We start from the raw sequence: 27,160 nt of genomic DNA on the forward strand, positions 1-27,160 counted from the left end.
GTCATTAGTGACGGGGCGTCGGGCATAGTGAAGTACAGAGCAAAACGATAATGTCGGCCATAACATGACCAGAAAAAGCCATGACGGTGAAATCATTGCACAAAATTTGGTGAAACAAAAGGCACTGGTGTTCAAGCGAAGCGTAGAGTGACGTTTAACATCAGTGAGATAGCATTGCGCAATTACACATCCAGTCTCTATTGTATCATGGAGAAAGTTAGTGACCAGAACCTAGACATGGAAGCCATTTATTCCAGGTGATGGCTATGAAGATGCTTATTGGAACGGACAAACAGAAGCCTTGGGTAGGTAGATTCCCTAAAGCCTAAAGCCTGTCACGCGATGAAGATGGGCCCTTCTTCACCCTGAACCGTGTTGTACCTGTTAGTGAAGATGGAGTCTCTCATTAGCAAGCAACAAGGGATTTCGAGACTCACTTACACACAATGGATAACATACTCTCAGTTACCCTGAGGCTTTGCATAGAACGCCTATGGCATCTCTCAAGGTTTCATTTGCTCCAGCTATGTCAGCACAAGTAATTACAACCATAAGCACTATACTATGGTCTTTGTCAGCGAAACCCATATGATACTACCTTCATAATAATCAATGCTACACTGTGCCATGCGTACCGTACAGTTAGTGCATCACGCATTCTTACCTGGATTTGCGTATTTGCTGGTTTGGGAAGTAAACTGCTTCTCATTGACACTAAACTCTTTCGACACTTGACAGCATCGTGCTTAGCAAAACATGGGAAATTATATGAGGATGTGTGACAGGCAGTAATATATTGGGGGCGATTACTCATCAAGCAGTTTTACCGGTCATTACACGGGCGCAGGCTGTACTCAGCATAACTGAGGTCCTCGCACTCGAAGGGGCTGGACAGGGAAGCAACAGTATGGTCATGCTTATACTCTGTCAGGTTCACCATAATCTGGAGGAATTTCATCATAGAGTCTTCTTAGCTACCTTCCTAGGGTTCATCGCCTGTTGTATCTCTGAGTCCTGTTTTCAACACCGATCTTCCTTAAGTTTAATGTTCTTTCGCAAAGGACATGAACCTTGCACCTATTCTTTTTAATCCAATACACTTAGATTGTGTCTCGACAAGTAGACGAGGAACATGCGTTTCATCAAAGTTTCCATACTGTTGATTGTGGGAGGGGTTGTTGTTCAAGCGCTAAGCTTCAATGGCTCTCTTCATCTTGGAGAAATCCATGTTCGAGCCCCTGAGGAGGACGTCGATTACATGTGCTCGACAACAAAGCCATGCAAGCTTGGTTGCTGTGGTCCTTTGTAAGCTCCAAAGCCGGGTTTTGTCTTATGATAATGACTAACCACGAGCATGTAGAGATGCCAACGGCAATGGAATATGCGGCGGTGGCCCCGAGTTTTGCAGTCCCGGCCGTTGCACCTCAAATTGTGACTGGAAAAGTGAATGCGATCCTGGTTGGGGGGCCGAATGGTCGCAAGCATCAAAGTGCCCTCTCAACGTGTGCTGCAGCCGATTTGGCTTTTGCGGAACCACGCAGAGCTTCTGCGAGGGCAAGAAAGTGGCCAGCCCGGAATGTCCTATCGAGCAGCTTACTTCCGACAAACGCACTGTTGCCTATTATGAAGGCTGGAATCTCGGCAGGCCCTGCGGGACTATGAAGCCAGAGGAGATCCCTCTGGGACACATCACGCACATAAACTTCGCATTTGCGATGATACACCCGCAAACTTTTCATGTTGTGGACATGAACCCTGAGACAGCTCAGTTGTATGGCGCCGTTACAGCGTTGAAGGCAAGACAGCCTGGATTACAGGTCTGGATTGCCATTGGAGGGTGGGCTATGAACGACCCAGGCCCCTATCGCACTGCATTCTCCGATATGGTTAGCTCAGATGCCAACCAGGATGCGTTCTTCGAGTCACTGATCAAGTTCATGCAACGATACGACTTTGACGGAGTGGATCTGGACTGGGAGGCAAGTGACCTCAGGAGAATAGCAACAGTCTGGAGTCACACGACTAACAGAGATTTGAGCAGTACCCAGTGGCAGATGATCGCGGCGGAATTCCAGCAGACTTCGAAAATTACCCTCGAATGGTGCGACGACTCTGAGAGCGCTTGAATCGGACTGGGAGGAGGTATGGTATCAGTATGGCAATTCCGGCGGCCTATTGGTATCTCAGGGGTTTTAACCTCCAGGAGCTGGAGCCATGGATTGACTGGTTCAATATCATGACTTACGATATCCATGGCACATGGGATAGTACCGTGCGGGCAATAGGCTCTTATATCTACGCCCGCACAAATCTGACAGAGATCCATCAAGGGCTGGAATTGCTATGGAGAAACAACGTCAACCCCGAGAGGGTTAACCTTGGGCTTGGCTTATATGGGAGAAGTAACTCGATCCTCTGCAGACATGCAATTTGGTACATAAGCTGACTTCAAGTGATAGGCTTTACACTAGCGGGCCCTAATTGTCGAGACCCTGGCTGCCCTTTCATTCCTTCAACTGGTGGCGATGCAGGTCGATGCACAGGCACTCCTGGTGTTCTGTCGGCATAGGAAATCAACGAGATTATTAGAAACGGCGGCCAGCAGCGCCTTCACGAAGCTGATGCTGTTCAAATTGTGACATGGAATCAGAACCAGTGGGTTAGCTGGGATAATGCAACAACCCTGAAAATGAAACAGGACTTTGCAAACCGACGGTGTCTAGGAGGGTAAGTGTGTCATTTCCAGCCTTGATCTCCTTCTATCACACAGAGTCCAAGTGGAATCAAGCTTGAAGCAGTATACGATCTTAGATTCAAATGATAATAACTAACCAATAATAGGACAATGATTTGGGCCATTGACTTGGACGACGGAACGCTTATCGATGCGTTAGGTTCCAACTTGAAGCGAGAGAAGAGCCCGGTCTATGAGGATGATTATTACGACTGTGTTATATTATCCTAACTGTAAACTACCGTACCAAGAATAAACATATCGCTTGTTACCTGATGGATAACCTTGCCACGTTGAGGAGAGCCCCTGAAGATCGCAGAAGACTGCGAGGCACTCACAAGGGCAAAGGGATTCTATAAGGGGAGCTACTTGGACATAATGAAGGATTTCGCTTGGGCTTTCCTCTCCCCAACACAAGGACACTGAGGATCAAGAAAGTTTATTACACGTAGTAATTGACTTCGCTGTGCACCCCACATCGTCAGTGGCCATCATATAACCCATTTGACCCATTGTCGATCCCTGTCTGCACTAGACCAAGTCACCCGTTACAGGTACAGTGGCTATGTGACTCCATTCGAACGGTTTCTAGAAAGGGTGAACTAGGAACCGGGTTGACGATGACAGTGGAAATCAAAATGCTTTGAGTTTTATGAGCTTCAAGCAACGTTTTCTATTGTCCATCAGACACTTAGTCAGATAGGGCAGAGAGTACTTACTGAAGAAAGTAGAGGAAGGCTAGAGAACAAGATATGTGTGATCAACTTCCGTATACTGCAAGTAAGCCCTCAAATGCGTTTCGGTACACCAGAGTCATAGTTTGTGCCGCTCACAATCATTCTGTCTCCGGTGTCCCTGTTGTGGCAGTCAGGAATGCCCCTTTTCCTTGGACTGCCGTGTCTGTGTGACATTTCCAGTTAGCACAATGCACAATCCCCATCCATGGCCACGCTCAAAAACAGAAGACTTTTATCCTGTACCTTATCCCGTATTGACATTGTACTCAATCAACCTCTGAAATGATGAGTTGTTACAAGGCGCTTCTGTGGCATAGGTGATTGATTGGCTTGTTAGTTGTTATGCTGGTGACCTTGTAGAAGTTGTTTGAAACCTTTGTCACTCTGGAAGCTTTAAAACTAAATGGCTGACTGGCCGGCCAGCCTTGTAGTGTCAAGATTTTCTTACCTGACTGGCCGACTCGGTACTGGGAATGTATCTGGCAAAAAAAAAAGGCAGGAACTGGCCTACTTGTATGACCTAACCTAAAAACAGGGCCTTCAATCTGTTAGCCGCTTATGCTGTTCCTAGTAGGGGGGTTCTATAATGGCTCACGAGACTGCTCTTGGGCAGGTAAGGTGTGAGCTGCCTTACCCATGACGCATAGAGGCTAAAATGATTACAGCTTATCCCATGATACTTCTCTCTGAAACCGGAGCTGGCGCTTCTGAAGCATTAGCTTTGGATAGGGTTTTCTTTCTTCTATAAATACTACTTTTTTTCATTTCGCTGTCAGACAGTGTAAAACACTCTGTTATCTTCCGGCCTCGTCTCTCGATGAACCAAGAAAATAGGTAATTATGATATCTTTCATTGTGTCTTTCCTCTCAATGTCTACTGATTATGTAATGAACGAAAGTCAACTTGCAACTAGCTCTTTTATTTACGAAACTTCCAATTTCGACCGTAAAATTGGCTCTGCCTGCTAAGTACAAGCCATGGAATTATACGTCCGAGATAAATATGAATCAAGATTGATAACGCTTTCATCCTACATTTCACAGTGGAAATTGTGTCATCGACATTTGCAACCCGGCATGGAAGTCATGCGAGATGGCCAGCAGATAGGTCGAAGGAAAATAATCGCCGGTAGCCAATTGCCCTGTGCGTTCATAGCTAACCGTGAGTCTCTGTAATTAGTAACTGTTGGTCATATTGAAGTTTCCCGCTTTACAACATGTCGAAAGGTCAAACAAACTTCTCCAAGCCAGCACTCGTGGATGTTGGATGGACGTCTGGAACATAATGAAGGCAAGACCTTACACTCTATGATTTAGTAGCCAGCTTTTATTTTGGGAGATACCCAAAATGCCGCAGACGACACTTCGTCATTTGTCTCAAACGCTGAAGCTCCCGTGGTCAAGTCACTGGCTTCCAGGTCTGCGATAGGATAGCCAAAGCTCAGCTTTACGCTCAAACCCTGTCCTGCACCGAGGCCTTTCCAGCCGATCATGGTAGTCTTCTATCCATATACGGAAGTTTGCTTAAATGAATTGTACGGAATCTGCTGTTCGGTTTCTCAGCAATCCCGGAGCCATTCGGTTTAAAAGGCAACATTGGTCAGTCCGCGGGAGAGGCACGATGCTTCACAGGTCATTTCGCTTGCCGACTAGAGCGTAGAGGCTTACATCCTTGTGTGATATATCGCATATATAGTCACGAGTTGGTGAACAGTTAGTGAAGTTAGTATAGAGATGCCTGCGGCATCACTGGCAGGATTGAAGCTCTCCAAACTCTTACGGAGACACTTGTTCGTGATTCTGTTAAGCAAAGGCTTTGGGAGAAGCTTCCCGACAACCACAACCAGTACACCGATGGTCGCATCATCGATTGCTAGTTCATGGTTACCGAATTCTCTCCCAGCCCTAGAACTACCGCGCTCAATTTCTTATGATGTTCGGCAGGCACCCTGGAGGCCGCGTTTAGATGTCCTAACACTAATCACCAACCATTGTGGTCAGTGCACTCAACCTGTGTCATAAGCCACCAAGTCCCCGTTGAACTCAATGTGGCTCAGGACCTCCATGCTGAATGGAAAATGTCGAAACTGATGCTAATGGAAGCAAGATGTATGATGTAAAAAAAGCCAAACTTGATCCAATATAGCTGGGCTGACGGTGACAGTTTATTTCTGCTCAGACAGAGGTGCATAATCCATACCTTTTCGATTGCCCCCAGAACGCGGCTATGAGGCAGTGAGAAAAATGAACTAATTGTTTTTTTGTGATATAGAACGTCTTGGCGGAACACGAAATGAAGTGGTGCAGAATTGGTGAAAATTGGTGAGACTGCATCATGAAAACTAAGACCCAATTGTAAAGATCAAAGGAAGGGTAGAAAGGGAGAGAATGAGCATGAAGTTCTGCAGGAGAAAGGAAATACCAAATGAAGAACATTCTGAACTTAACTTCGTAGGAATGTGCGACCAGGAATGGCGTTTTGGCAAGGCAACTCGCGTTGGCTTAAACTCTTGTAGCCTGCTATTATCTGCATCAGACAATAAAAATTGGATACGACGAAACATATCAAGTTTCTTAATTCAAGAAAAAGACCAAACGATGTAGTATCCAGGCATCAACTGACAGTAGTTGACGAGGGTGTGATCAAGACAGGTGTTTATCTTTCAGAGATCATGATAGTTATCACCACTCCCCAGCCAGTCCGGCTTTCCCACACGCCAAATTGGTTCTCCTTTCGAAATGTAACCTCCCCAACCTTTGCGATCATCTTAACCGGGGAGGAAGAGGCTTCAGCACTGTCGGGGGCACTAGTTGGGGTCGAAGGCAAAGTTGTCGTCGAGACCTGATCCCTATCCGCTTTCTTGGACTTACTTCCCCCAAAACCCAACCGAGCAATCCACCCCAACTTTTCCTCACGCGTTGCTGTTTTCCGCTCAATAACAATAGCATGAACTTTCTTTCTATCCAAGTCAGGCTCTGGCTGTAACCGCTTTGCCAGTCTCTTAGCCATTTCTTCATCGTCCCACCATAACGGATCTCCTGAGAACCCTTTTCCGTCCCCGAGCTCTTCTGTCTCGAACCAACCCCATTCGTCAATGGTCTCATCAACTTCGTCTCTTAGAGTACTGATTAACTTCGGCCGGTGTGGCCTTTGTCTACTACTCTTGCCATCCTTGGTGTGAGCAGGGTCTTCAACCCGACTGACCTCGACGACTTCTCCTTCAAGAACACGTTCCCTGGCACCGGTAAGCTCCCAGCCCTCGGGCACAGCCACAGCTGGCACGAGCGTCAGTTCAGAAATGCGAGGAATGTTGCCAAAACAATCAAGCAATCTTCCAGATGATAGGCGACTAAGAAAGTCCTCGACGGAAGGAAGCATCAACATGATGGTATTCGCATCCCTAACATCTTGAGATGTCTTTCGGGCAGCAATGGTCTGGCGAAGTAATTCGGGTAGCGCGCGTATGTGGTTTGATAAGGGGGACCAGAACACTGAACTTGTCGATGGTCTGACTTTAGAGTCTACACCAGAGATGGCTTCGTTGTAGGAAGGAGGGAGATCATCGGAAGTGCCCATATTCGTGCTGTGTAATCGATGACTCGAGCAATATAATGTTAGCACGTAAAGCGTTGGCGGTAACAGCGAGCTGTTTAACACATAACGTGGATGATGGGGCAGTGATGTGCAGATTAGGACATTTAGCACTGGACTACCACAATGAAGAGCTGAGTTGATGGGGAACCGGAGTGCGGATAATGCTTCAAACTGAAAGGGAGGATCACCCAATACCTGTTTTTCAAGTTGAACAGACAGCTTCCCGAACAGAGGGCAGAAAGCTTTGCATTGCGCGGGATACCTCAAACCCCAGATGTACATCTGGATCACATATCTCAACAAGGCGGGGGTCCTGCAGGATAAGAGGTCTAGGTAATCCCAACCCTGTGGCCGTCGTGATTGGGAGACTAAGTGCATATCCGCCCAGTTGCCTGAAAACCTACTACTGTCCCTTCGAAGGTTCCCAGATATCACAAGCTCCCCCGCACTTGAGGGATTCAGGTCGATCAAGCATCTCCAATGAGAAGTGAGGACAAAAGAGGCTGAGCGACTGTGGAGTGGGGCGCAGTCGCGCCATGAGGGGTATGGCTCTGCGCCAAGTGAAGATGGCGACCCAGTAAGGTAGGACTTGACGCTGTCACACAATATTTAAAATGCTTAGAGCATTTCTTTTGCCTGCTTGTCAGAAAGCCTCGGTATCGTTGAATCTGTTTAATCCGAGCTTTCCATCTTTCTGACAGCATTTCTCTTTGCTGCCTTCATCTCGTCCTCCCTCGTCGCTCCTGCTTTCAATTGGCTTATATCCTGGGGTTTTTAACCCAATGTTGCTGGGGTGTGAGTTCTACGATGTGAAAAGACAGTTTCATTAACAGCTGTGGCGATGGTATTGATGAGGGTGTTGTCAGGTAATTGCTGTGTAAAGCAGCGCTCCGCCCAGAGAAGGATTCTAGAAGCCCGCTCCCATAACCTGAAGACCTCATTTTGCGTCGTGTGATTGGTGCTGCTTGTTCGTGACAAAAAGAGAAAACCAAACCTTATTGCAGATTCTTCTGTAGAATTTCTTATGCAGGATCCCGGGCTGGTTACCAATTTGACTCTGAAAGGTGGAGTTGCATATCCAGGACAGACATCCAATAGTGCCAGGTGGCTGATTGCTGGGGCCGCTAGGTGATTTTAGCGCGGTTGTTAGGCTGACCAGCTGCTGAAGCAATCTGAGCCGAAAGCGCTCGGTTTCCCAGACAGTGGGCGGTAACAACTACCCGCATCTAACCCAAGACATTTGTATGTGCACTTGAGTGAAGGTAAGTGATAGCAAGGCTTCGAGAAGACATCGCCCGACCCCGCAGTAAGCAGTCCGACGCAGTGCATATTTTCGCCGAACAAACATTGGTTCATGATCCTTCTTTGCGCACGCGTGAAGCCACACAAATGCTGACACGTGGTTCTCTAGCTGCTGCCAGATGGGAGCTGCAGATAGGAGGGGTTGTCTCTGTGACCTGACTTGTTATCAGGGTTCAGAACCGGGGTCGGTGAGGCTGAGTATCTCCGCCTGACGAGGACCGGGCTTATGCCGGCTGTCGAATCGGAAAATAGTAAGACACAGTCGCAGGGACGGCAAGGCAGACCTGGTATCCCACGGGCCAGTCTTACAATCATCAACCATGCATAGCGCCCAAAATGCTCAAGTTCCAGTTGACGGCTATGCTGGCGCCCGCTTTATCTGAAGAATGTAGCAATGCCAAGCAAGCGGGAGTGTTGAGAGCGATTTGAGTTTAATAGTCTTACCCAAATGGGGTGGCCTGGGTTTCTCGGGCTTGTGATTTAACAACACCTGCAGGATACATAAATCTTAAACTTTCCCTGTGTTTTGCTAACAACACTTATTCATTGATCGAGGGCACGATTTTCCTTCCGCATACCCTTAGCGTTGTGAACTTTGTGCCCGACAGCCTGAGCCCAGGTCAGATGTGTCGTTTGGCAACAGCATAACAGATAACGATCCAATTTATAAACTGAAAGAGCTCGGGCATATCTCGACCGTCAAGATGTTGCCAAGATACAGGATTGCGGCTCCTGATGAGTACCTTGCCGTTACTGGCATGGGAATTAAGAATAGTATGTTTTCTTCCTTTTAAGACGCCTTCACTAACTATTGGGCAGCCGGAACTAACATACCCCAAGTCAAGATCACCAAGGCAACATGGGTGATGCCATTTCAAAGATGTTTTCGGTTCAGCGTGCATCCGCACGACTATCCAATGAATCTCCAGGCCATGACCAAGGAAAAACTTCAAGTCGTGTTGCCAGTAGTCTTTACAATTGGCCCAAATGTCAACAAACGCGGTGGTCATTCTCGATCTTCCTCTAGCAATTCCGCGAATAGAGCTGAAGGACAGGCAGAAGACGGGGAATGGCGTCGCGACGATGATGCGGGAGATGCCCTGATGAAATACGCCATGCTTCTGGCAGACTCGAAGGCCACAAAGAAGGGAACGACAAGTGCCAATGATCGTGACTTTCTCGAAAACATCGTCAAGGGTATCATCGAGGGTGAAGTCCGCGTGTTGGTCTCCTCCATGACAATGGAAGAGATCTTCAGCGAACGCGAAGTCTTCAAGCGTCGCATTTTCCGCAACATTCAAGGAGAATTGGATCAATTTGGGTTAAAGATCTTCAACGCAAATGTACGTGCGCCCTAGTTTTCTTATATTCGTCGTTCTTTTATGTTGTGGTGATGTTTACAAGAGGAGGATGGGAGGTGGGGGTGATTTGCCCCTGAGCCCCCTTTTCTCCTATCCTCTCGCTTAACCCCAACCCTTCCTCTTTGCCTGCAATACACACCTTGCAAGGACGCCTAACCTTTCACATAATACTAACACTGTTGCAGGTTAAAGAGCTGAAGGATGCCCCGAACTCTGTGTACTTTGAATCACTCAGCCGCAAGGCTCATGAAGGAGCCACTAACCAGGCTCGAATCGATGTCGCTGAAGCACAGTTGCGTGGTACCGTCGGCGAAGCCAGGCGCAAGGGTGAGCAAGAGAAGGAAATCGCTAGAATCAAGGGCGACCAGGAACGCGAGATTGCGAAGATTCATGCTGAGACGGCGGTCCAAAAGACCGAGCGCGACATTGAGCGCGCTCAGGCCGAGGCTATTCTTGCAACTCGCAAAACTGAGCTCGATCGCGATGTCGAGATCGCCCGTATCCATGCCAAGCGCAAAGCCCAAGCCCAAGATGAGGAACTCAAGCGCGAAGTCGAGACGAAGCGTGCGGCGGCCGAATTGGAACGTCTCCGCGCTACAGATGTCGTCAAAGCCACCATCAGCCGTGAAGCTCAGCAACAAGCGGCCGATGCCAAGGCTTACGAGGTCGAAGCTCAAGCCAGGGCTGCTGCCGAAAGCAAAAGGCAGCAGGTAGATGCCGACGCTTACAAGACCAAAGTTGACGCAGAGGTGATCGCGCACAAGACGCGCGTGGATGCTGATGCCAAACGGTACCAAACTGAAACAGACGCCAAGGCCAACTTCGAGAAGCAGAAGCAGCAGGCCGATGCCGATGTTTATAAGGTTAAGGTGGACACGGAGACAGCAGCCTTCAAAACGAAGCTTGATGCCGAAGCTTGGTGCTACGCTACTGTTCACAACGCCGACGCCAAACTACAGAAGACCCTCAAGGAAGCTGAGGGTTTGAAGGCGATGGCTGAAGCCTATGCTAAGATGGCGGACGCCTTCGGTGGTCCGGCTGGCTTGCTGCAGTACATGATGATTGAGAAGGGTACCTACGTTGAGTTAGCCAAGGCCAACGCCGAGGCCATCCGTGGCTTGCAGCCCAAGATCAGCGTCTGGAACACTGGTCCCGAGGCCGGCACCGATGGCCCGGCTGGTGGGGCCATCGTCAACCAGAGCAGCATTGCTACTATGCGCAACATTTACCAAATGTTACCCCCTCTGATGACTACCATCAACGAGCAAACCGGCATATCACTACCAGAATGGCAGTTTGGCCGCCTAGCTGGGCAGATGTCACAGCTCGAAAGGGGAGAGATTAAGCCAAACCACGGATGAAGCCCATAGGGTTCACGTCTCTTATCACTCGTTATTTTGCTCTCACTTTTATTTCATAATCTTCGTATATGATTTATCGTTACACCTGGAAAGCATGATACCTCCGCCATTATTCTACATCTCAACTCAACGTAAATGTTCTGCGAGAAAATGCAGGACCCCAAGATCCAAATTGCATGCTAACAAGCTTTCTTGTCTGCGTACCGCTATCATTTCTCCGAAGGGTATGGGCCTATACTTTTGCTATTGAGTGTATCAAGTCATCAGTTTGCGTCCAGTTATAGCGGAAGTTATGTACAATAGGAATTGGCCATGAACTATCAAAGATATATGTGCGTACCTATGATCGGCTTGTCCACTTATCCTATGTTCAACATCTACATGCTGATTTGACGCTGTTCCGTGGCTATCTATATCCTTACACACGGTGCTCGAAGTTCCGTACAGCAATAGCCACACGTCTTAAGCATATTCGCTTCTTAGTCTTGACCTCTACTAATACACGTCTCATTCTCCTCGTTCAGTTGTCAGTCTACATCCCTTTCTCAATCCCTAAATTTTTTCTTGAATCATTTCTTTCTCCCACTCTTTTATCTTACCAATTTATACGTGTGCTTTTCGAACTTTTCAGAAGCTAAGAGTCCACGGTTCCACGGAATTTATCGATATTTGGCTTAAAAACAAGACATGAGAGAAATATCCTAGTGTCATGACCAACAGAAGCACTATCTGGAGGAGTGGGTTCCATACAACCAACTGATCGGAGAAAAAAGGAGTTGTGACCCATCAAACCCAGATATCCACCTCCGACAACTTCACGCATTGGGGAGTAACTTCCTAACGCCAAAAGGCCCTAATCCGCAAGAGTTTGTGCCATTGAGCAGGAACAGAGAAAGCCCACAAGGGTATATAATATATATAGATTCCAGGCAGGGCCGTCTGGCAAATGAAGCTCACCAGTCAGCAGTATAAACAGTTGTCTGTTCAACTGGTAATCACAGGGATTATTTTTATTGTGTGGGAAACCCTGTCTCTCAGGTCCAGCGACCTGGCACGTCTCAAACCCATCTGAGGTCTCTCTGAACCGTCACGCCTAGAGAGGAGGGAGCTTAGCAAAAACGCAACATTGAAACACGCTCTATAATGGAATTAAATATTCCACCTGAGAAGACACTAAGATCAAGTACTTTAATGATACTGCACGGTCTCTGTTCTAGAAATCGTTGCTTCGAGGGCTGATAAAGGGCACAGGCAAGCTTATATTCTCTAACTGTGACAAAACATATTATATTTGCTAACTCTAAGAAAATAGGAGAGAGAGATAGGATGCCATTTCGTTATGCGGAGATCAGTGAGATTCAAAACCCCAGAGACAACGTTATCAGTCCAGTAAAACTCATCCTCATTCGGAATTTGGGGATTAGCGCAGTTTGTGAAACAAGTTGGACAGAACTTGTTGCCAACACATCTCAACAAGGCTTCAAACAGGTAGTTTGGACAAAGCTTAGGTATCCCGTTCTCTGCGAGATGAGCAGGGGTAATAATAACAAGTTCAATCTTAGCAAACCTAAAGGTGAGAAAATGCTAAAGCGAGGACTTGTTTCTGATGTAGACGTGGTTGGCACGCTTCAGATACCAACACCTCATGATGCTAGACGTGGGCAGAACGAGAAACCCGCTCACCTTTGCCAGATTTCAGCAATCAACATTGAAGTAGTGAGACAGGGACTAAGTCACTCCTGGCAGACAGCAGATTCTGGAACAATCTAGGAGTACTTCGGAAGTGTGGGCGCTGGCACTTGGGAGATGCGTCTACGACGAAGTATTCTTGGACATCGAGATAAGTAAGACTTGCTCAGACTCCATAAGTTCCCACCCCCTTCTCTCCTTCCCAGCAACTGACACGGAGAGAGCTCGATAAGTGTGTGTCATGACTTTAACAAGAGTGAGTATGACGATAAGGTTGAAGCTCATGGCCGGTCCATGAAAGATCATCCAAAGGCGTGCGAAGGGTCTCAGAATCAGATCTTGGTCCTCACCTATAGTAACTTTCCTATCTTTGGTGACGAAGAGGGGATTTTCGATGATTCTCACCTTGATGAGAATGGAAGCGACTACGACAACCGATGAGATTAAGAGAAGCAGTGGTGATGACATATGAAGATGGTGTTAAGCAAGGTCCAAAGAATTGGTAGCAGAGGATATTGCGAGGATTGATTTTAGATGTGGAGACTGAGCAGGCTTTCACTTTCCTCAGACATAGGAGAAACTCCAGGGAGTTACCTGCAGACAGAAACACATTTGTTTGGTTCTTATCTACTATTAATATCACTAAAATTCAGTTCGACAAAGTCGCCAAAACTTGGAGAGACATCTTCGATATCAACGCTACATTGATTTTGATATTTCCCTAGCTCCAGCACTTTTGGGCCAGAAAAATTGGGCGGGATGGGCTTGAGCCGTTGATGCAGTACGTCGAAATAACTCAGCTTCAGTTGTCCGGTATATATGCGTATAGGAAGAGAAAAACAGCAAGTACGTACTGACACCTCTAAGTTTCCTCAGCTCTCCATGTGAGGGCAATTGCCTTTAACGAAAATGAGAGTTGAAGAACGCGGGCTCTCTTAAGCAACAGCTGATAATTTTAGAAAGCAGTCTTGTGAGTTAAAGGTCAGTAAAATTAAACATTCAAGGAGAGTCTGGTCAAGTCCCAGAAGGCGAGAATCAATCTGTTGATGCTGACCTTGTATTGCAAATTTCGGGAACTTGGTAGGAAAATGCGAATTTGGAAGTCGGGAGCAGCGCCTGTTACTCAAAAACGCGATTAATCCGTTTAAAGAGCTGTGAAAATAGAGTATGTGTTTCTTCGTAGCACGGATGCATGTGTGTATATGGATGAAAAGTCAAAAACAGAAAATTATTGGATAATATAACTTTTCCGCGTCGTGCCATTAATGAAAGTTGCCATCTATCCAGTCACGAATTGATGCACCCGAGGCATATAGAGAAACATTTTCCGAGTTTTATTCGATCGTCAACATCATTAATACACAGTTCAACAACACTTTTTCAGAACCATATCCACGGCCAATGGCCGTACTCTTCATTGACTTCCTCAAGGCCGGTACCTCACCGCTATCTCTTCAGTGGCCCAAACGCCAAATTAGGCTGTAAAGGGCAATATCAAAGTCATGGGAGTCTACGTCAACATACTCCGCCATCATCTCTGTTTTGGCCGTTTATCTAAGCAGTTTATTTGGCAACAGGATCGTACGCTGTCCCCGATCGTATATTAGGACAGAATTCGAGCAAGAGCCCCGACTTGATTTTTTAGCTCCTCGCTCTCCCTAGGAGCGTTCTTGAGCACCTTCTCCAACAAATGGTTGACCTGGAGACCAGGAGCTGTGGGTGGATTACCCTGTGCCGTTTGGATGCGTGAGACTTGGAACTGTAGGAAGAACTTTGGCAGCTTGATGGCAAGGTTGCCGCCAACGGACCGAATACCAGCTTCAGTGGCCAGATAGACGTCAAGTTGCTTTTGGAAGGTAGCAAGATCGGCGTTCCGCAGCGGGGTAGGGGTTGCGAATCTACTCAGGGCAAATTGGAGAGGCGTCTGTGAGGATGTGGCAAAGTTGATGGATGAGAACGTGATGCCACCCGAGGACACATCAGGTACTCCAGAAAGTGTAGTGCGGCGGGGGTTGCAGCTGATCCGGTCCTTAATCTGGTTGGTTATATCAGCAGTTTCCTTGGGGAGTTGTTGGTTGCCAATGATGAAGCAGGCCGAGGGGTTTTGACGTTCTACAAGAGCGGGAGCTAAAAATCTTGTAAGCCGGTGAACTCTGGAACACCAAACCGATAGACCTACCTGCAGCGGCAAAGCCAACACCAAGAGTAAGGAAAGTGAGGAACTTCATTTTTGAATATCACAAAGAGAAAAAAAAACGGTGATCTGATAGGGAAATCAGGATTGAAGAAAACTTGGGTTGTGCCTGCCAACCCAACAGGAAAAAAATAATGCAGAGAAAACAGACCGGCGAGTAATGCAGAATGTAGATCAGCCCATCAAAAACAACATTGGACAGGTGGCAGATCGCTTCTTAATAGAAGTTTAAGCATTTGCTGAATGAAACTTCAATCCTTTAGAGTTAGGGGCTCTGTGCCTCACCGTTTCATGTTGGTCCCTGGATGCACCCTAACCATAGGTGTAGACAAAGCGATTCTCAGGTATTGTTCGGGAGAGTCCCCTTGCACACAACAGTATTTGGTGACATTGAACAGTCCGGGGGAATAGGGGTTTCATGTTGGCACTCACAGCAGGCGATGCGAACTTCATGGTGAAACTGGCATGGTCGCGTTTCACACACTGCCCTGTTACTTACCCCTGGCTCTTGGATACGCCGACTTTAGCAGATAGGCCGAAGCACAAGAAAAAAACAAGTCGCATCGATGCAAAAGGACCACTTTGAAAGTTTTAGGGGTTTGTAAACCAAGGTAAGGAGAGCTCGACGCGACCAGGCGCAAGGAGCTGAGATCGCTGCACGTTGTAGCGCGCGACCCCAAATCTCGGGACGAGAGTGGGTCTCTGCCGCGCATCTTGCTTCCTCGGCATCTGCCCCTGTCAGAGTGTGATTTTAAGCAATCTACAACCAGAACTGTAGAATATAGATGTACGTGCGATTTCCTGGGATTTAGAATTGATCAAGCACAATTCCAGTAAAATAGGGGCAAGGCGATCGAAACCAACCCCATAATGAACGATGCTCTCGGCTTTTTTGCAAGCATCCTTGCTCCATAGCGAGGCAAACAAACCCTTTGTGCCCCGCAATTCAAGGTCTAGTTGTGATGCCAAGACACCCGTTCTCCTGTACTGCCGCGAGACTTCATGGGGTTCAGTTCAATCCAACGAGTCCACCTTCGAGTTGAGTACAGCTTTCGGGAAAACCCAGAATTCTCAAGTTGGATGCATTTGGATGCGGTGTTCATGCACCTCTTTCCAGAGTTGATTACGAAAGCGTTTTCGTAATGATCTCTTGTATCCATGATGGCTTGCTTGCTCCTCCCCTAACCTGTGCGAATTGTTTTGCTCCCTGTGCTGCCCTTAGGATAGCATGTGGGTAGTACAAGTCGTACTGGATGGAAAAGGTGCCACTTGTAGGTTCCATTGCATCATTGATCCACGAGCACAGCGCCGTCAGTCATGACAGAGATTATGTCTTCAGCATTTGGTATCGAGCGAAAACATCGACAAAAGTCTCCACTACAGTCGGCTCCATCGCGTTTTGCCAAGACCGCATTCCAGATTCGTCATTCTGTGGAAGAATGGCGAGACATGTCTCGATGACACGGGCTCTAACACCCATCTCGGACTCAAAATGTATACATAAAGTCAAGAGGTCTTTCGAAGTTTGATGTTGGAAAACCAGATATCCAGCCCCAACGTACCGGACGGGACTTCAGCCATTTTCAGAAGACTTTCAACAACGAAAACTACATCTCTGTAGCCGCAGACCAAAAATGGCCGCCCGATTCGCTCTCCATGGCCTCTGCCGGCCCCTGGCCAACTCTACTCTTCTCGCCAAGTCACAAGCCATCCGCCTCATCTCGACTACCAAAGCTCTCCAGTCTACGCTCCCTGTCGCCATCTCAGGCACCGGCATTGGCGTCCTGCAACACATCTCCGTCCCAGGAAAGACCTACAGTTTCACCGCCGACACCTACCCCATCCTGGGTGGCGAGGACTCGGCCCCCTCTCCTGTCGTTTACTCTCTCGCTGCTCTAAGCGCCTGCAACCAGGTTACCGGCGCCGTGGTGGCCAAGGATCACGGCATCAGGCTGGGCCAGTGGCATGTTGATGTTGAGGCGCAGCTGCCCACTAAGACTCTTGTCAAGGGCGAGGAAGGAAACCCCAACTGGGAGAGTGTGAAACTCAAGTTGCGCGTTCAGACGGATATCCCTGAGGGGAGCGCCGAGTTTGAGAAGTTTGTGTCGGAGGTTGAGAGGAGATGCCCTATCACTGCGCTGTTCAAAAGGAGTGGTGTGAAGTATGAGAGTGAATGGGTCAATGAAAAGCTTTGAGGGGAGGGGGCTCGAAACTGTTAACTGCAAGGACGATGCTGGTTTATTTGGGTAAAGGGGGTTATGAGCTTGGTTTGGATACTGGCGTTATGGTCTCTGGGATGATCTAGATTCATCCATGATACCTCGAGTAACACTGGATAAAATGATATCAAGAACGAACTCGCTACCTTTACGGTCTGCACAAATGGTGTGAGTTTATTTCTTTATTTTGATACTCAACTTCTTCATCTTGTATCCGACATACGCACTACTGAGCAGTAGCAGTCTTGGCAGCCAAGTCCTTCAGGCCCTCCTCCAGGGTCTGCAAACCCTGGATTCCCAAGTCTTCCTTGGTCAGAACCTTTCCCCCAGAGACATCACTCCAGCTCTTCTCCCTGGTAGCATCCCAATAGTCCATCATCACGCCTAGCTCCTCCGCCAAAACAGGCCACAACTCCCGAAACGCCTCAGGATCAATCTTTACATACTTTGTCTTCTTGCCATGCGTCTCCCCCCATAGCTTCAGCAGACCTTCCACGCTAATCGTCTCTACAGCAGCCAGCACATATGCGCCGTTGGCTGCCTTCTCCGGCTGCTCGACCGCAGCACGCACAAACTTGCCCAGATTCAGCCTCACATCCCCAATTGTCGAAATAGGCGTCTCAGGCGACCAGCTACCCAGCTGCACATGCACGTCGGCAAACGCAGTCGGCACCTTGAAAGGCGTGTACACAGGGAATGAATAATTCGTGTGGTACCACGTCACCCAGAGGAACGTCGTCTTGGCCAGCAGCGCGGGCTCCTTCTCCCGAATGTAATCGTCGACCGAGGCCTTGCCGTCGAAATGGGGCACGCTGAACTTGCCGCCACTCACGGCGTGGCTGTTGGGCAGCGTGCTCCAGATGAAGTGCTCAAGGGAATCAGTGACCGCGGCCGCCTGTGCAATGTTGATTCCCTGCTGCTTTTCGATCTCGGCAGTCTTGGGCCCGTCGAAGAGCTTCGCGAAGGGCTCGAAGAAGTTGGTGACCGCAAAGATAATGTGTGAGCCGGCGAAGGCGGTCTTGAGGCTTGCGAGGTCGTTGAAGTCTCCTTGGACGACCTCGGCGCCTTTGGCGGCCAGGGCTTGGGCTGGGGCACCAGAGGGATTGCGAGTAATGGTCCGGACTTTGTAGGAGGGGTCATTGATAAAGGAGGCGACGACGCCCTGGCCTTGAGCGCCAGTTGCCCCGAGGATTGTAATGATCTTGGCCATGGTGCTTTGTTGGCAGGGTGATGTGTCCTGTGGGAAATGACGTCACAAGATGAAGGAATGTCTTTCACAAGGGAGTAAGGGCAAGAAAACCTTTGATCTCTGCTTTCCACTTGTGATTTTGGATCGCTCAAAGATTCCTCATATCGCCGCTTGCATGGTGGTTTTGAATCCACTATATATGCTTTTCCGTCAGCACCAGCTTACGCCATTCACATTTTGGGATGATGCTTTTTATAGACATCATTGCGATGTTGCAGCCCGTATGGCTGACAAATCTGCCGGCTGACCAATTTTCTTTCACATCATGAACAGACAGACACAGGAAGTGCGGGGCATATCTGGGTCCATAAAAGAAGCATCAATGCGCTATCAATTTCCACTATCGTAGAGAAGAATGTACTACGTACTAGGTAGATAATTGCGTGCAAATGGAAAGTGAGCTTGAGTTAAGAGCTCGACACGAGTCATGCACCATCTTTCTCCATCAAGATCGTAAGCTTATAAATCTTTCCTTTTTAGATATGCAGGGTTCGATGCAAGCTTTCTTGAGAGATGGCTAATAGATTCCCCGCATCCGTGGGTGACAGAGGACTTGTGCCATGCAGCCTCGAAAACGAATGATTGAAATGATTGTGTTTTCCGACCAAGTCTACCTAGATGGGCACAGGTCATGCCCACAGTGCCGGAAGGCCTAAGGTAATGCAGCTAATGGGGGGGCGGAAACTCTTGGCATTCGGCTCCACGAGTATTCCATATATGGCTAGTGAATCAATGGCTTACACTTGTTTCCTTTTCTTTTGTCTGTATAAGCCACCGTCTCTACCATCCTTCTTATATGTAGAGCATTGCATAGGTAACAAGCATAACATCCGATTTCATTCTGCTCATTATTCAAGCCTACTGGCTTATATTACTCTCCAGTCCTTCTGCTGACCATTTTGCGTGATATAAACAGATATCTCCTTGTCTCTGTCAGCAATCTGTGTTGCTCGTATGTTGTCAGGAATAGGGTCTAACAACAGAAATTCATCAGAATCGTAGACATTCGGAGCTTTCAACGACAATCTGAGGTAGCAATTGATGCTTTGAAGTCTTCAGGCTCAACAGCTTTCTCACGTTCGAGTGGGTACATGTATACCAAATCCTTTACGAGTTGCAGAACCTCGTTCCCTTGCTTCGTTCAGCATATTGCCAGTCAGCTTGAACACCAGAGTCTCCGGCGCTTCTAATGTCATTCCCGCATCCGTCAATGTTATCACGAACGACAGATACAGGTTATTGATGGTCAGATTATAAGCCGGGAAGTACTTTCTCGATAAATTGGAGCGAGGATCGAGGGGGCATCTTGTTGGCACAATAGGTGTGACGGGATGTTAAGATTTGTAGATATCAATATTGCTATGCCTAGGATTAGTCAGGTGCCAGGCTGGAAACAACCCGAGGATGTAGGCTGGGTAATTAGGAGAACTCACAAGACGTAAGCATCTACTGCCCCTCGGTTGTCTGCAGCTGCATTCACCCAAACAGCAACGCTCCGATGTCCTACCGGGAATATGCCCCATCCGTTCTCATCGATGATGACCTGTCCAGGACACCACCTCAATAGATCTGTCCACATCTCGCCAGCGTGGTGTTTCCCAACAAACATCCGCTTACTGGCATATTCCCATCCGTTGGTCATAACAACGGCCAATCCATTGCCCCCTGATTTCGAGGGATGGCCTTCACGCGTAAAGCCCACACATCGAGGATCGTCGAAGTAATCGTACTGCGAACCATAGGCCCAAAACTTTCGGGCGAGCATCATCTTAGGTATTACTACCCCACCGCAAGGTGGTGTAATGAGACCTGGAAGGGCAGGATGTGACGGTTGAGCGACGTAGCCATATAAATCTGCATAGAAAACACATGGAAGTCCTGTGTTGGCACGAAGCAAGATGAGGGCGTAAGCGAATGGGACGAAGAATGGAGCGATGGGCGTCTGCGAGTGGTTAGTGTGTGGAAGCTGGCGCATAGAAGGGAGGAAACATACCCCTAAAGGCTGTCCTGGTTGCTATGAAGGAAGGTAAGTATCAATATTGTGAGTATGCTAGGAGAGATGGCAAAGCAGGAGACAGCACCTAGAGCTCCGCCGTGACTTTGCCATGTCAACTTACAGTATCGTGATTGGTGACAAATGTCTAAATAAAACCATGTTAGTCCAAATGCTCTCGCTCGGGATATATTAAGGGCAACACTGCACTCACCACTGCATTATGGGGTCTCCATAGACATAGCGAATCATCGAATATTTTTCTCAAGTCCCCCCTCTCCTGCAACAAGGAGATCTTGCTAAAGTTCGATACGAGCTGAATGTCAAAAAGTGATAAACGATGGTTCACGAAGTCAATAAGCTTGGCAAGGAATTCAGAGTCTTCGCGCCAGTATTCGCCAACGATGAACCAATCTCGTAGGCCATGGGAGTCCAAATGAAAAAGTAAGTCCCGCAGAAACTGCAAACTGTAATGCTTGAGCGCATCAAGCCGCAAGCCACCCAGCCGCAACTGGGTTGGTAGCCACTTAACCCAACGGAAAAGCTCTGCTCTCACTTCAGGGTGCCGATGGTCGATATCCGCAAACATCCTCACACAAAACATCAGTACGAACGTCATTTACTCGGAGATAAGATAGGTATACCCACAGGAAGTCATAATTCCCCAACTCTTCATCCACATCCTCGGCCCACTCCTTTCCCTGGAATTTCCACACTCCCTTTTCTCTCCCATTATCATCATAGTCAACTCCCGTGAAGTGTTCCTTGCGCCACTTCATCGAGCTATATTGCCCTCCTCGTCCATGAAACTCAAACCCAGTCCACGCTCCAATCTCCCTCGAAGGGCCCATCTCTCTCCTCCGGTCCTTATCATCCATCTTCGTCGCAACAGCTCTCTCCACAAAATCCCCTCCGGCTTTATGATTTATCACCGCATCGAACAACACCCGCACACCATGCCTCTCCGCCTCCTCAGCCATCTCCACCAACTCCCTTTTACTCCCCCACTTCGTTCTGCGCGACCCCTTCTGCTCAAACTCCCCTAAATCCCACAAATCATACACATCATACCCGTTACCAGCTCGTCCATCCGCCGCCTTGCACGCTGGCGGGATCCAAAGCTTGGTGACGCCCAAAAACGCGAGCGAGGGGATCGCGTTCCGCAATCGGATCCAGTGCTGCCCGTCGGCGGGGACGTGCCACTCGAAACCTTGAAAGAGGATTTCGTTGTCGGGACAGGGCTGGCCGGGAGAAATGAGGTAGGGGTTAGGGAGGTCGGCGGCTGAGAGGCGCTTGCGGAGGGGTCGCAGGTTGGCAGAGTAGCCGGAGCCGGGCTCTTGGCGGCGGGCGGCAGCTTGGAGGGCCTGGAGGTGTGGGGGGAGAGGGGGAGAAGGGAGTTTGAGAAAAGATGACATTGGTGGTTCAGGCGCTGAGGAGGTTCCTTGGGGGTTCGGGCGGCAGAAATGAACGGATTGAGAGCGAGCCTCGCAGTGAGAGTTTGTCCTCCTTTCTGGTCTTCTCCCCTGAGATCCGGACAGTCCAATCCTCGAATTTTGAGAACACTCTGTTGCAGGGATTGGCCTTGGTTTCGATATGTTTCCGCAATGTTATAGAGTAAATTCTGGGCGCCCTATGGAACTTTTCCACTTAATCGCATCAAGTATTTTGTTTCTTCGACTATTTGATCTTGGATGTGACTCCTTCAGGCTTATGTGAGTGAGAAACAAATGACGGTGAAGATGCCAAGCCACGTACTCATCACGAAGACGACGAGAGAGTGGTGGTCCGTGCGTCTCTTCAGCAACCTCCTATTGTTTAGACTTTTCTACCCCTGAATATCACCAGGGAAACGGGTAAATCTGGGATCCACATGATGTTTCTTTAAGTTTCTGGGGCTTGTTCAATGTGTTAGCTGTCGGCATGATTGCTTCTTATAACCTGCACAGCTCATTTTGCCTACAAAGACTTGAGATAATATTCAGGGAAACGCCTGAGAACGGATTCAATAGACAGTCTTTTCGAACCATTAGCCTCAGCACCATTATGCTATAGGCCTTATAAGACCAACCAACCTTAATCCATTTTTAACAAATGTTAATTTATTGTATTATTTGACAATCTAGACAGACCTCCTGAGATGGATTCGAGAGGTACCAGGTCTCTGGACCTGAGAGACAAGAGTTCTCACACAACCAAAGTGGCCGTTGCGGTCACCAGTTGGTAAGCAACTGTGTAATATTGCTGACTAGAGACTTACTTTGGCCAGATGGCCCTGCACAGACTCTATATACATCACACACACCCTTGTGGCTTCCCTTCCTTCCTCCTCAACAGCACAAACTGTTGAGGGTCAACATGCTTGGGTGTTGAGGAACACCTTCCTAATGCTTGATTGTTGGGGGCAGATATCCGAGTTTGATGGGTTATAACTCCCTTTACTGCTATCAGTTAGCAGCATGGAAGCCACTTTCCGGATAGAGCCGGTGTTGGTCGTGAAATATTAGCTTTTCCTTAGTATTTGAGAAGTAAAGCATCAATATACAGTTTTCCTCTATTCTTGTTGCATGTACATAATGGCGTATTACTAGCCACAGTAGTTGCACGTGTTAACATTTGACAACTCCTCTTTGCTTTCTTTTTCTCATCCTTCCTTCTTTCTCTCCTATTTTTCTTCCCTCCTGCCTTGTTACTTTCTCTCTTTCTGTTCTTCTTGTTTGCTAGGATCAACAAGGATGTCACGCGGGAAAGCGGAGCCAAACACAAAGGACCAATAAAACGCGGCTCATGCAGCCCCAAAAGGTCATCAAGCCAAGAAATACAAACGAGGGACTAAAAGATCGTGAGAAATGAAGAAATGCTATATTATATAAGGTAGATATATTCCTTATTGGTAGAATCGTAGGTATGGTGGACGAAAAGTTCCTGAGTCGGCAATACAAACAGTTGCCCAAACAAACTGGTGATCGCAGTGCTTCTGAATTCATGTGAGAACTCTTGTCTCTCAGACCCATCAATCTTGGACCAAATCTGAACACATCTTAGGAAGGCTATTTGAGTCATCATTTCGTTCCCCTCTGTCTATAGTACGAAGAGACTTTCTCAAGATACATATTTAACAACTTGAAATTATCAAGACGAAAAGAAGAATAAAGGAACGAGGGAAAGAGATAAAGCAATCAGGCATGTTTCTTGTGACTTCTGAGCTCAGTTCTAGCATTATCCTGAAATTTTCTTCTGTCACAGGTAGACTCCATGGGGCTGTTTCCGTATCTGTTTGGTATCGGGAGCTTGTGGTCCCACACACTGCGTCTACTTAAAGACATGAACGATCTAAGGGAGAATTAAGGACCACAAAATCACCTATATTAGCGTCTGTGAAATCTCCGGAGTTGGGATGAATATCTGTGTGCAATGGACATCAGCAAATGGCATATGGATCAGCCATACCTCAACCTCCGAGTTTCATTCTCTGCTTTCCTATCTATATATATACTACACTTATAGTCACTCCTTATGGTAGGCTCAACAAGCTCAGAAAGCACTATTTTCTTCCTTACACTCATTCAAAACTGCTCTTCACTCACGATTTGCCGTTGACGGTGCGACAAACTGTGACCGAACTAGTCCGTTACCATCTGTGAGCACAGGACTCAACCGAGCTCTTAACAGATCCATCCTCACATTAGAACTCTCCCTTTCACACAACCACTCCATGCACCCTGCTCACTGTGCTTGTCGCAAGGTTACCAGCATGCTTATCCAATCTCCCAACTTCATCAAAAACAATTGAAGGGATAGGCACCAACACCACTACAAGATGACTCTTTCCTTGAATTCAAAAAGATGCAAATAAAGAGGTTGTGTTTCTTACCAACTGCATACAAGAGAATAAGAAAAGATATGTCAGACTGGATCTGTCGTCCGCGATTGCTATAAATTCCTAGCACCAACTGATCCTGTTCTCTTTAGTTTCTTGCGCGACTTCCTCACATGGTGATCTTTTTGCTCTTTTTTCCCTTTTCCATGCCTCTCAGGTGCCCTTCACGTCTGGCGCAATATATGTTGGTGGGAAGATGCTGGTGAGCGTGACAGTCTGGAGGAGATATGGTAAGTAGCGTTGGGCATGGGTTTGTAACATACAATCTTAACATTATCACATTTGAGAACACTACTTCACATGAAGAGTCTATATGTCGTACTAAATGCTAAAAGTGGGATCATTTTCGTTGAAATGTTCGAATGTCAACTTCTCGCCGTCAGGCTTAAGACAAGACTCCCGGTTTCCATTTATATCACGGTGCTTAGACCCTACAACACACATGGCTCTTCCAGGTTTTTGAAGTCATAAAATGCTGATTAATGTTAGCAGCTAAGGGTCTACTGCATCAACCCCATCGCTCTAGACTACACCAGAGAGTCTCCGAAGTAACCAGCTTATTATTCAATGGATTAAGACCGATCAGCAGTGTTTGAACCATGCGGAGTAACTATCGGCAGTTCGCACTTCACATACACTTATTGTTGGATACCCCCCATTTTTGTTCTTCCGATGTGGATAGCTTCTTGCAACTACAAAAGAATGATACTCTTCCTTTCGATGAGCTGAGGGAATTTTCAGATGAGCAGGTTCGAGCTCCAAGTGTTCATTCAGCTTGTTGTGGATTTTTGATTCTCATCTGACCAGAATCATGACTTTAGAGGATTCGGAAGAACAAATGGAAAAATTTGTTAAATTTCTCGGACCACTCCTGGAGGCCTCGAGTGATTGAAGAACGATTAAGCCTGGATGGATCAGTATTAACTGATGCAGAGAAGGTGGGTGCAGAGGAGCTCGGTATTATGTGGACTATCCCCTTTGGATACTACACTCCTCAACAGACAATCCATTATTTTTGAGATTCCAAGACAGTCTTGAGGAGTACTTTAACTTGCTGGATTAACTACAGGTGGGGTAACATATAAAGAATGTTGCAATGGCATTCCGTTAACACTTGATTCCAGTCTGTAATTTTTTATTTCTCTTTTTCTCAACTTTTTCTAACATTCCGGCTTTGAGCTCAAATGCCACTGCTTTGCACTTGTCTTGCTCAATGTCTGTGCTCAAGCTCCCCAATTTTGCTTGTGACACCTAGAACCTCTTCTAAAATCAGATTGCTTGACTTAGTGTGTAACAAAACAGCACGGCCAAGGAGGAACTAAGCGCATGTAAAGATGATCCTCTCAGATATTTTTAATATCCTCGTCCTCCCAAACATTATCGCTTGCCATTAGGCTGGGTTCAATACTTATAAGATAATTGCGCGAAAAGATAAGAAGGATAAATAGATGCCACAGAAATGAATGTTCAACTAGAAAGAAGAGAAAGATTATATTGTGTCTAAGGCAGAATAGGGTACCAGCATAATCCTAAGCGGTAGAAGCAACTATCCCTCTCCATCACCATCACAACGACACCCAGAAAAGGACTGCTGGGATACTTCACCAGTGTCCTTTGAGATCTTTATGCCTCTTCACGTTATCCGACCTCCCCTTATAGTCACATTTGCCGCACTGGCTTTCCTCTTTAGGGATCCCCAGCGCTCTTGCCTCCTCCGGATGATTAGCCCACATATGCCTGTTCCTATCCTTGGTTTCTGCACCACCAGCTCCACATATCTGACATATTCTGGGCCGGTTGTGGTTCTTTTGATGTTTTCTGTCCACATGGAGAGGGAGTTAGCACTGATGCTGTGTTGAGATCAAGTATGGCTGACAGATGTAGGTGAGAGAAGGAGACTGTACCTACTTCAGATCACAGTTACGGCTGAAAGAGCGGTTGCAGCCCTCAAAATCGCAGACATGAGGAGCAGCCCTCGTTCTCCCAATACTCGTAGAGGACAGGGCAGAATCGTCATGCAAAGAAGCAACTGTACAAGCAGGATCCAGCATTGGGGGATAGATTGGAGAACCAAGAGTTTGCGAAGCATCCACAAGTTGAGCCTGTGCAGTTTGCATAACGAGGTTGATATCACTAGTCCCTCCACTAGATTGCCAGGAGCTTTCAGTTAAAGGTGGTGCTGCTGGTGATGCTACATGTGGATCAGGGATAAATGTTTGTGCATCATGCCAGACAAGTGTTGACGTTAAGTCATTGACAACAAGAAAAGGAAAGGTCGTCTGGCTGTCTTCAGTGCTTTCGGGCATGAAGGGTTCCGAAGACGTGAGGGAGACAGTAATAATGTCTTCGAGACTATCATGATGGTAGCTTCGGTAGGAATTGGTGTCCTCCATTGCTTCAAGAGATCAAGTCCAGGATCCGTTGTTGTCGATGAACACCAGGTCGGAAGACCATTTGGGGACAGGGTTACCTCATGCACATCGCAACCAACGTTGTTGAAAAGGGTCTTAGAGATCCTTGAGCTCACGTACGTCTCACTAACCGCCAAAACGCCGGTGGTGGCCAAGTCTTATACCTATCTAACTGCGCAACAATTTGGACTTTTCGACTGTCACGTAGTCTGGATGCTCTCTGTGACAGAAAAACAATCATGCCACTTCGCACTCATACTGATGACTTGGCAACTTGTCATCCATTAAAGTTCGGATTTGTGCGTCAAAGTTTGAGGCCCACCATCTTCATACAGACTACATCGGTGTGAGTGATACGCCTATGTAGCTATACCAATGCCCATGTCCAGGCCTACAAAGCCTTATATTCGATGTCAATACCGATAATTGGACCGTCAC

The 27,160-nt window shown here is 47.5% G+C and overlaps 6 protein-coding genes and 1 pseudogene across 7 annotated transcripts; 3 read left to right on the forward strand and 4 right to left on the reverse strand.

Moving 5' to 3' along the window:
• Positions 1–1,278: 1,278 nt before the first annotated feature.
• Positions 1,279–2,126, forward strand: CTHT_0019910 (annotated as a pseudogene; the record flags this gene model as incomplete). Its single annotated transcript has 2 exons — positions 1,279–1,289; positions 1,361–2,126. Coding segments are annotated over 2 exons (777 nt in total).
• Positions 2,127–6,127: 4,001 nt separating this feature from the next.
• On the reverse strand, positions 6,128–7,048 carry CTHT_0019920 (uncharacterized protein; the record flags this gene model as incomplete). Its single annotated transcript, XM_006692410.1, has 1 exon — positions 6,128–7,048. One exon carries the CDS (start codon positions 7,046–7,048, stop codon positions 6,128–6,130), a length of 921 nt encoding a protein of 306 aa, XP_006692473.1.
• Positions 7,049–9,072: 2,024 nt separating this feature from the next.
• Positions 9,073–11,090, forward strand: CTHT_0019930 (uncharacterized protein; the record flags this gene model as incomplete). The annotated part of the gene is made up of 3 exons (XM_006692411.1): positions 9,073–9,142; positions 9,209–9,711; positions 9,915–11,090. The coding sequence occupies 3 exons, from the start codon at positions 9,073–9,075 to the stop codon at positions 11,088–11,090; spliced, it is 1,749 nt and encodes a 582-aa protein (XP_006692474.1).
• Positions 11,091–14,382: 3,292 nt separating this feature from the next.
• CTHT_0019940 (uncharacterized protein) lies at positions 14,383–15,007 on the reverse strand (the record flags this gene model as incomplete). The annotated part of the gene is made up of 2 exons (XM_006692412.1): positions 14,383–14,891; positions 14,959–15,007. The coding sequence occupies 2 exons, from the start codon at positions 15,005–15,007 to the stop codon at positions 14,383–14,385; spliced, it is 558 nt and encodes a 185-aa protein (XP_006692475.1).
• Positions 15,008–16,607: 1,600 nt separating this feature from the next.
• CTHT_0019950 (uncharacterized protein) lies at positions 16,608–17,168 on the forward strand (the record flags this gene model as incomplete). Its single annotated transcript, XM_006692413.1, has 1 exon — positions 16,608–17,168. The coding sequence occupies one exon, from the start codon at positions 16,608–16,610 to the stop codon at positions 17,166–17,168; it is 561 nt and encodes a 186-aa protein (XP_006692476.1).
• A 250-nt stretch (positions 17,169–17,418) lies between these two features.
• On the reverse strand, positions 17,419–18,402 carry CTHT_0019960 (uncharacterized protein; the record flags this gene model as incomplete). The annotated part of the gene is made up of 1 exon (XM_006692414.1): positions 17,419–18,402. The coding sequence occupies one exon, from the start codon at positions 18,400–18,402 to the stop codon at positions 17,419–17,421; it is 984 nt and encodes a 327-aa protein (XP_006692477.1).
• A 1,373-nt stretch (positions 18,403–19,775) lies between these two features.
• CTHT_0019970 (alpha-amylase-like protein) lies at positions 19,776–21,849 on the reverse strand (the record flags this gene model as incomplete). Its single annotated transcript, XM_006692415.1, has 6 exons — positions 19,776–19,800; positions 19,875–20,383; positions 20,435–20,455; positions 20,559–20,582; positions 20,649–21,024; positions 21,083–21,849. 6 exons carry the CDS (start codon positions 21,847–21,849, stop codon positions 19,776–19,778), a joined length of 1,722 nt encoding a protein of 573 aa, XP_006692478.1.
• Positions 21,850–27,160: the final 5,311 nt, after the last annotated feature.

The sequence above is a fragment of the Thermochaetoides thermophila genome (assembly GCF_000221225.1).
Source record: "Thermochaetoides thermophila DSM 1495 unplaced genomic scaffold scf7180000011815, whole genome shotgun sequence".
Classification (NCBI taxonomy): Eukaryota; Fungi; Ascomycota; class Sordariomycetes; order Sordariales; family Chaetomiaceae; genus Thermochaetoides; species Thermochaetoides thermophila.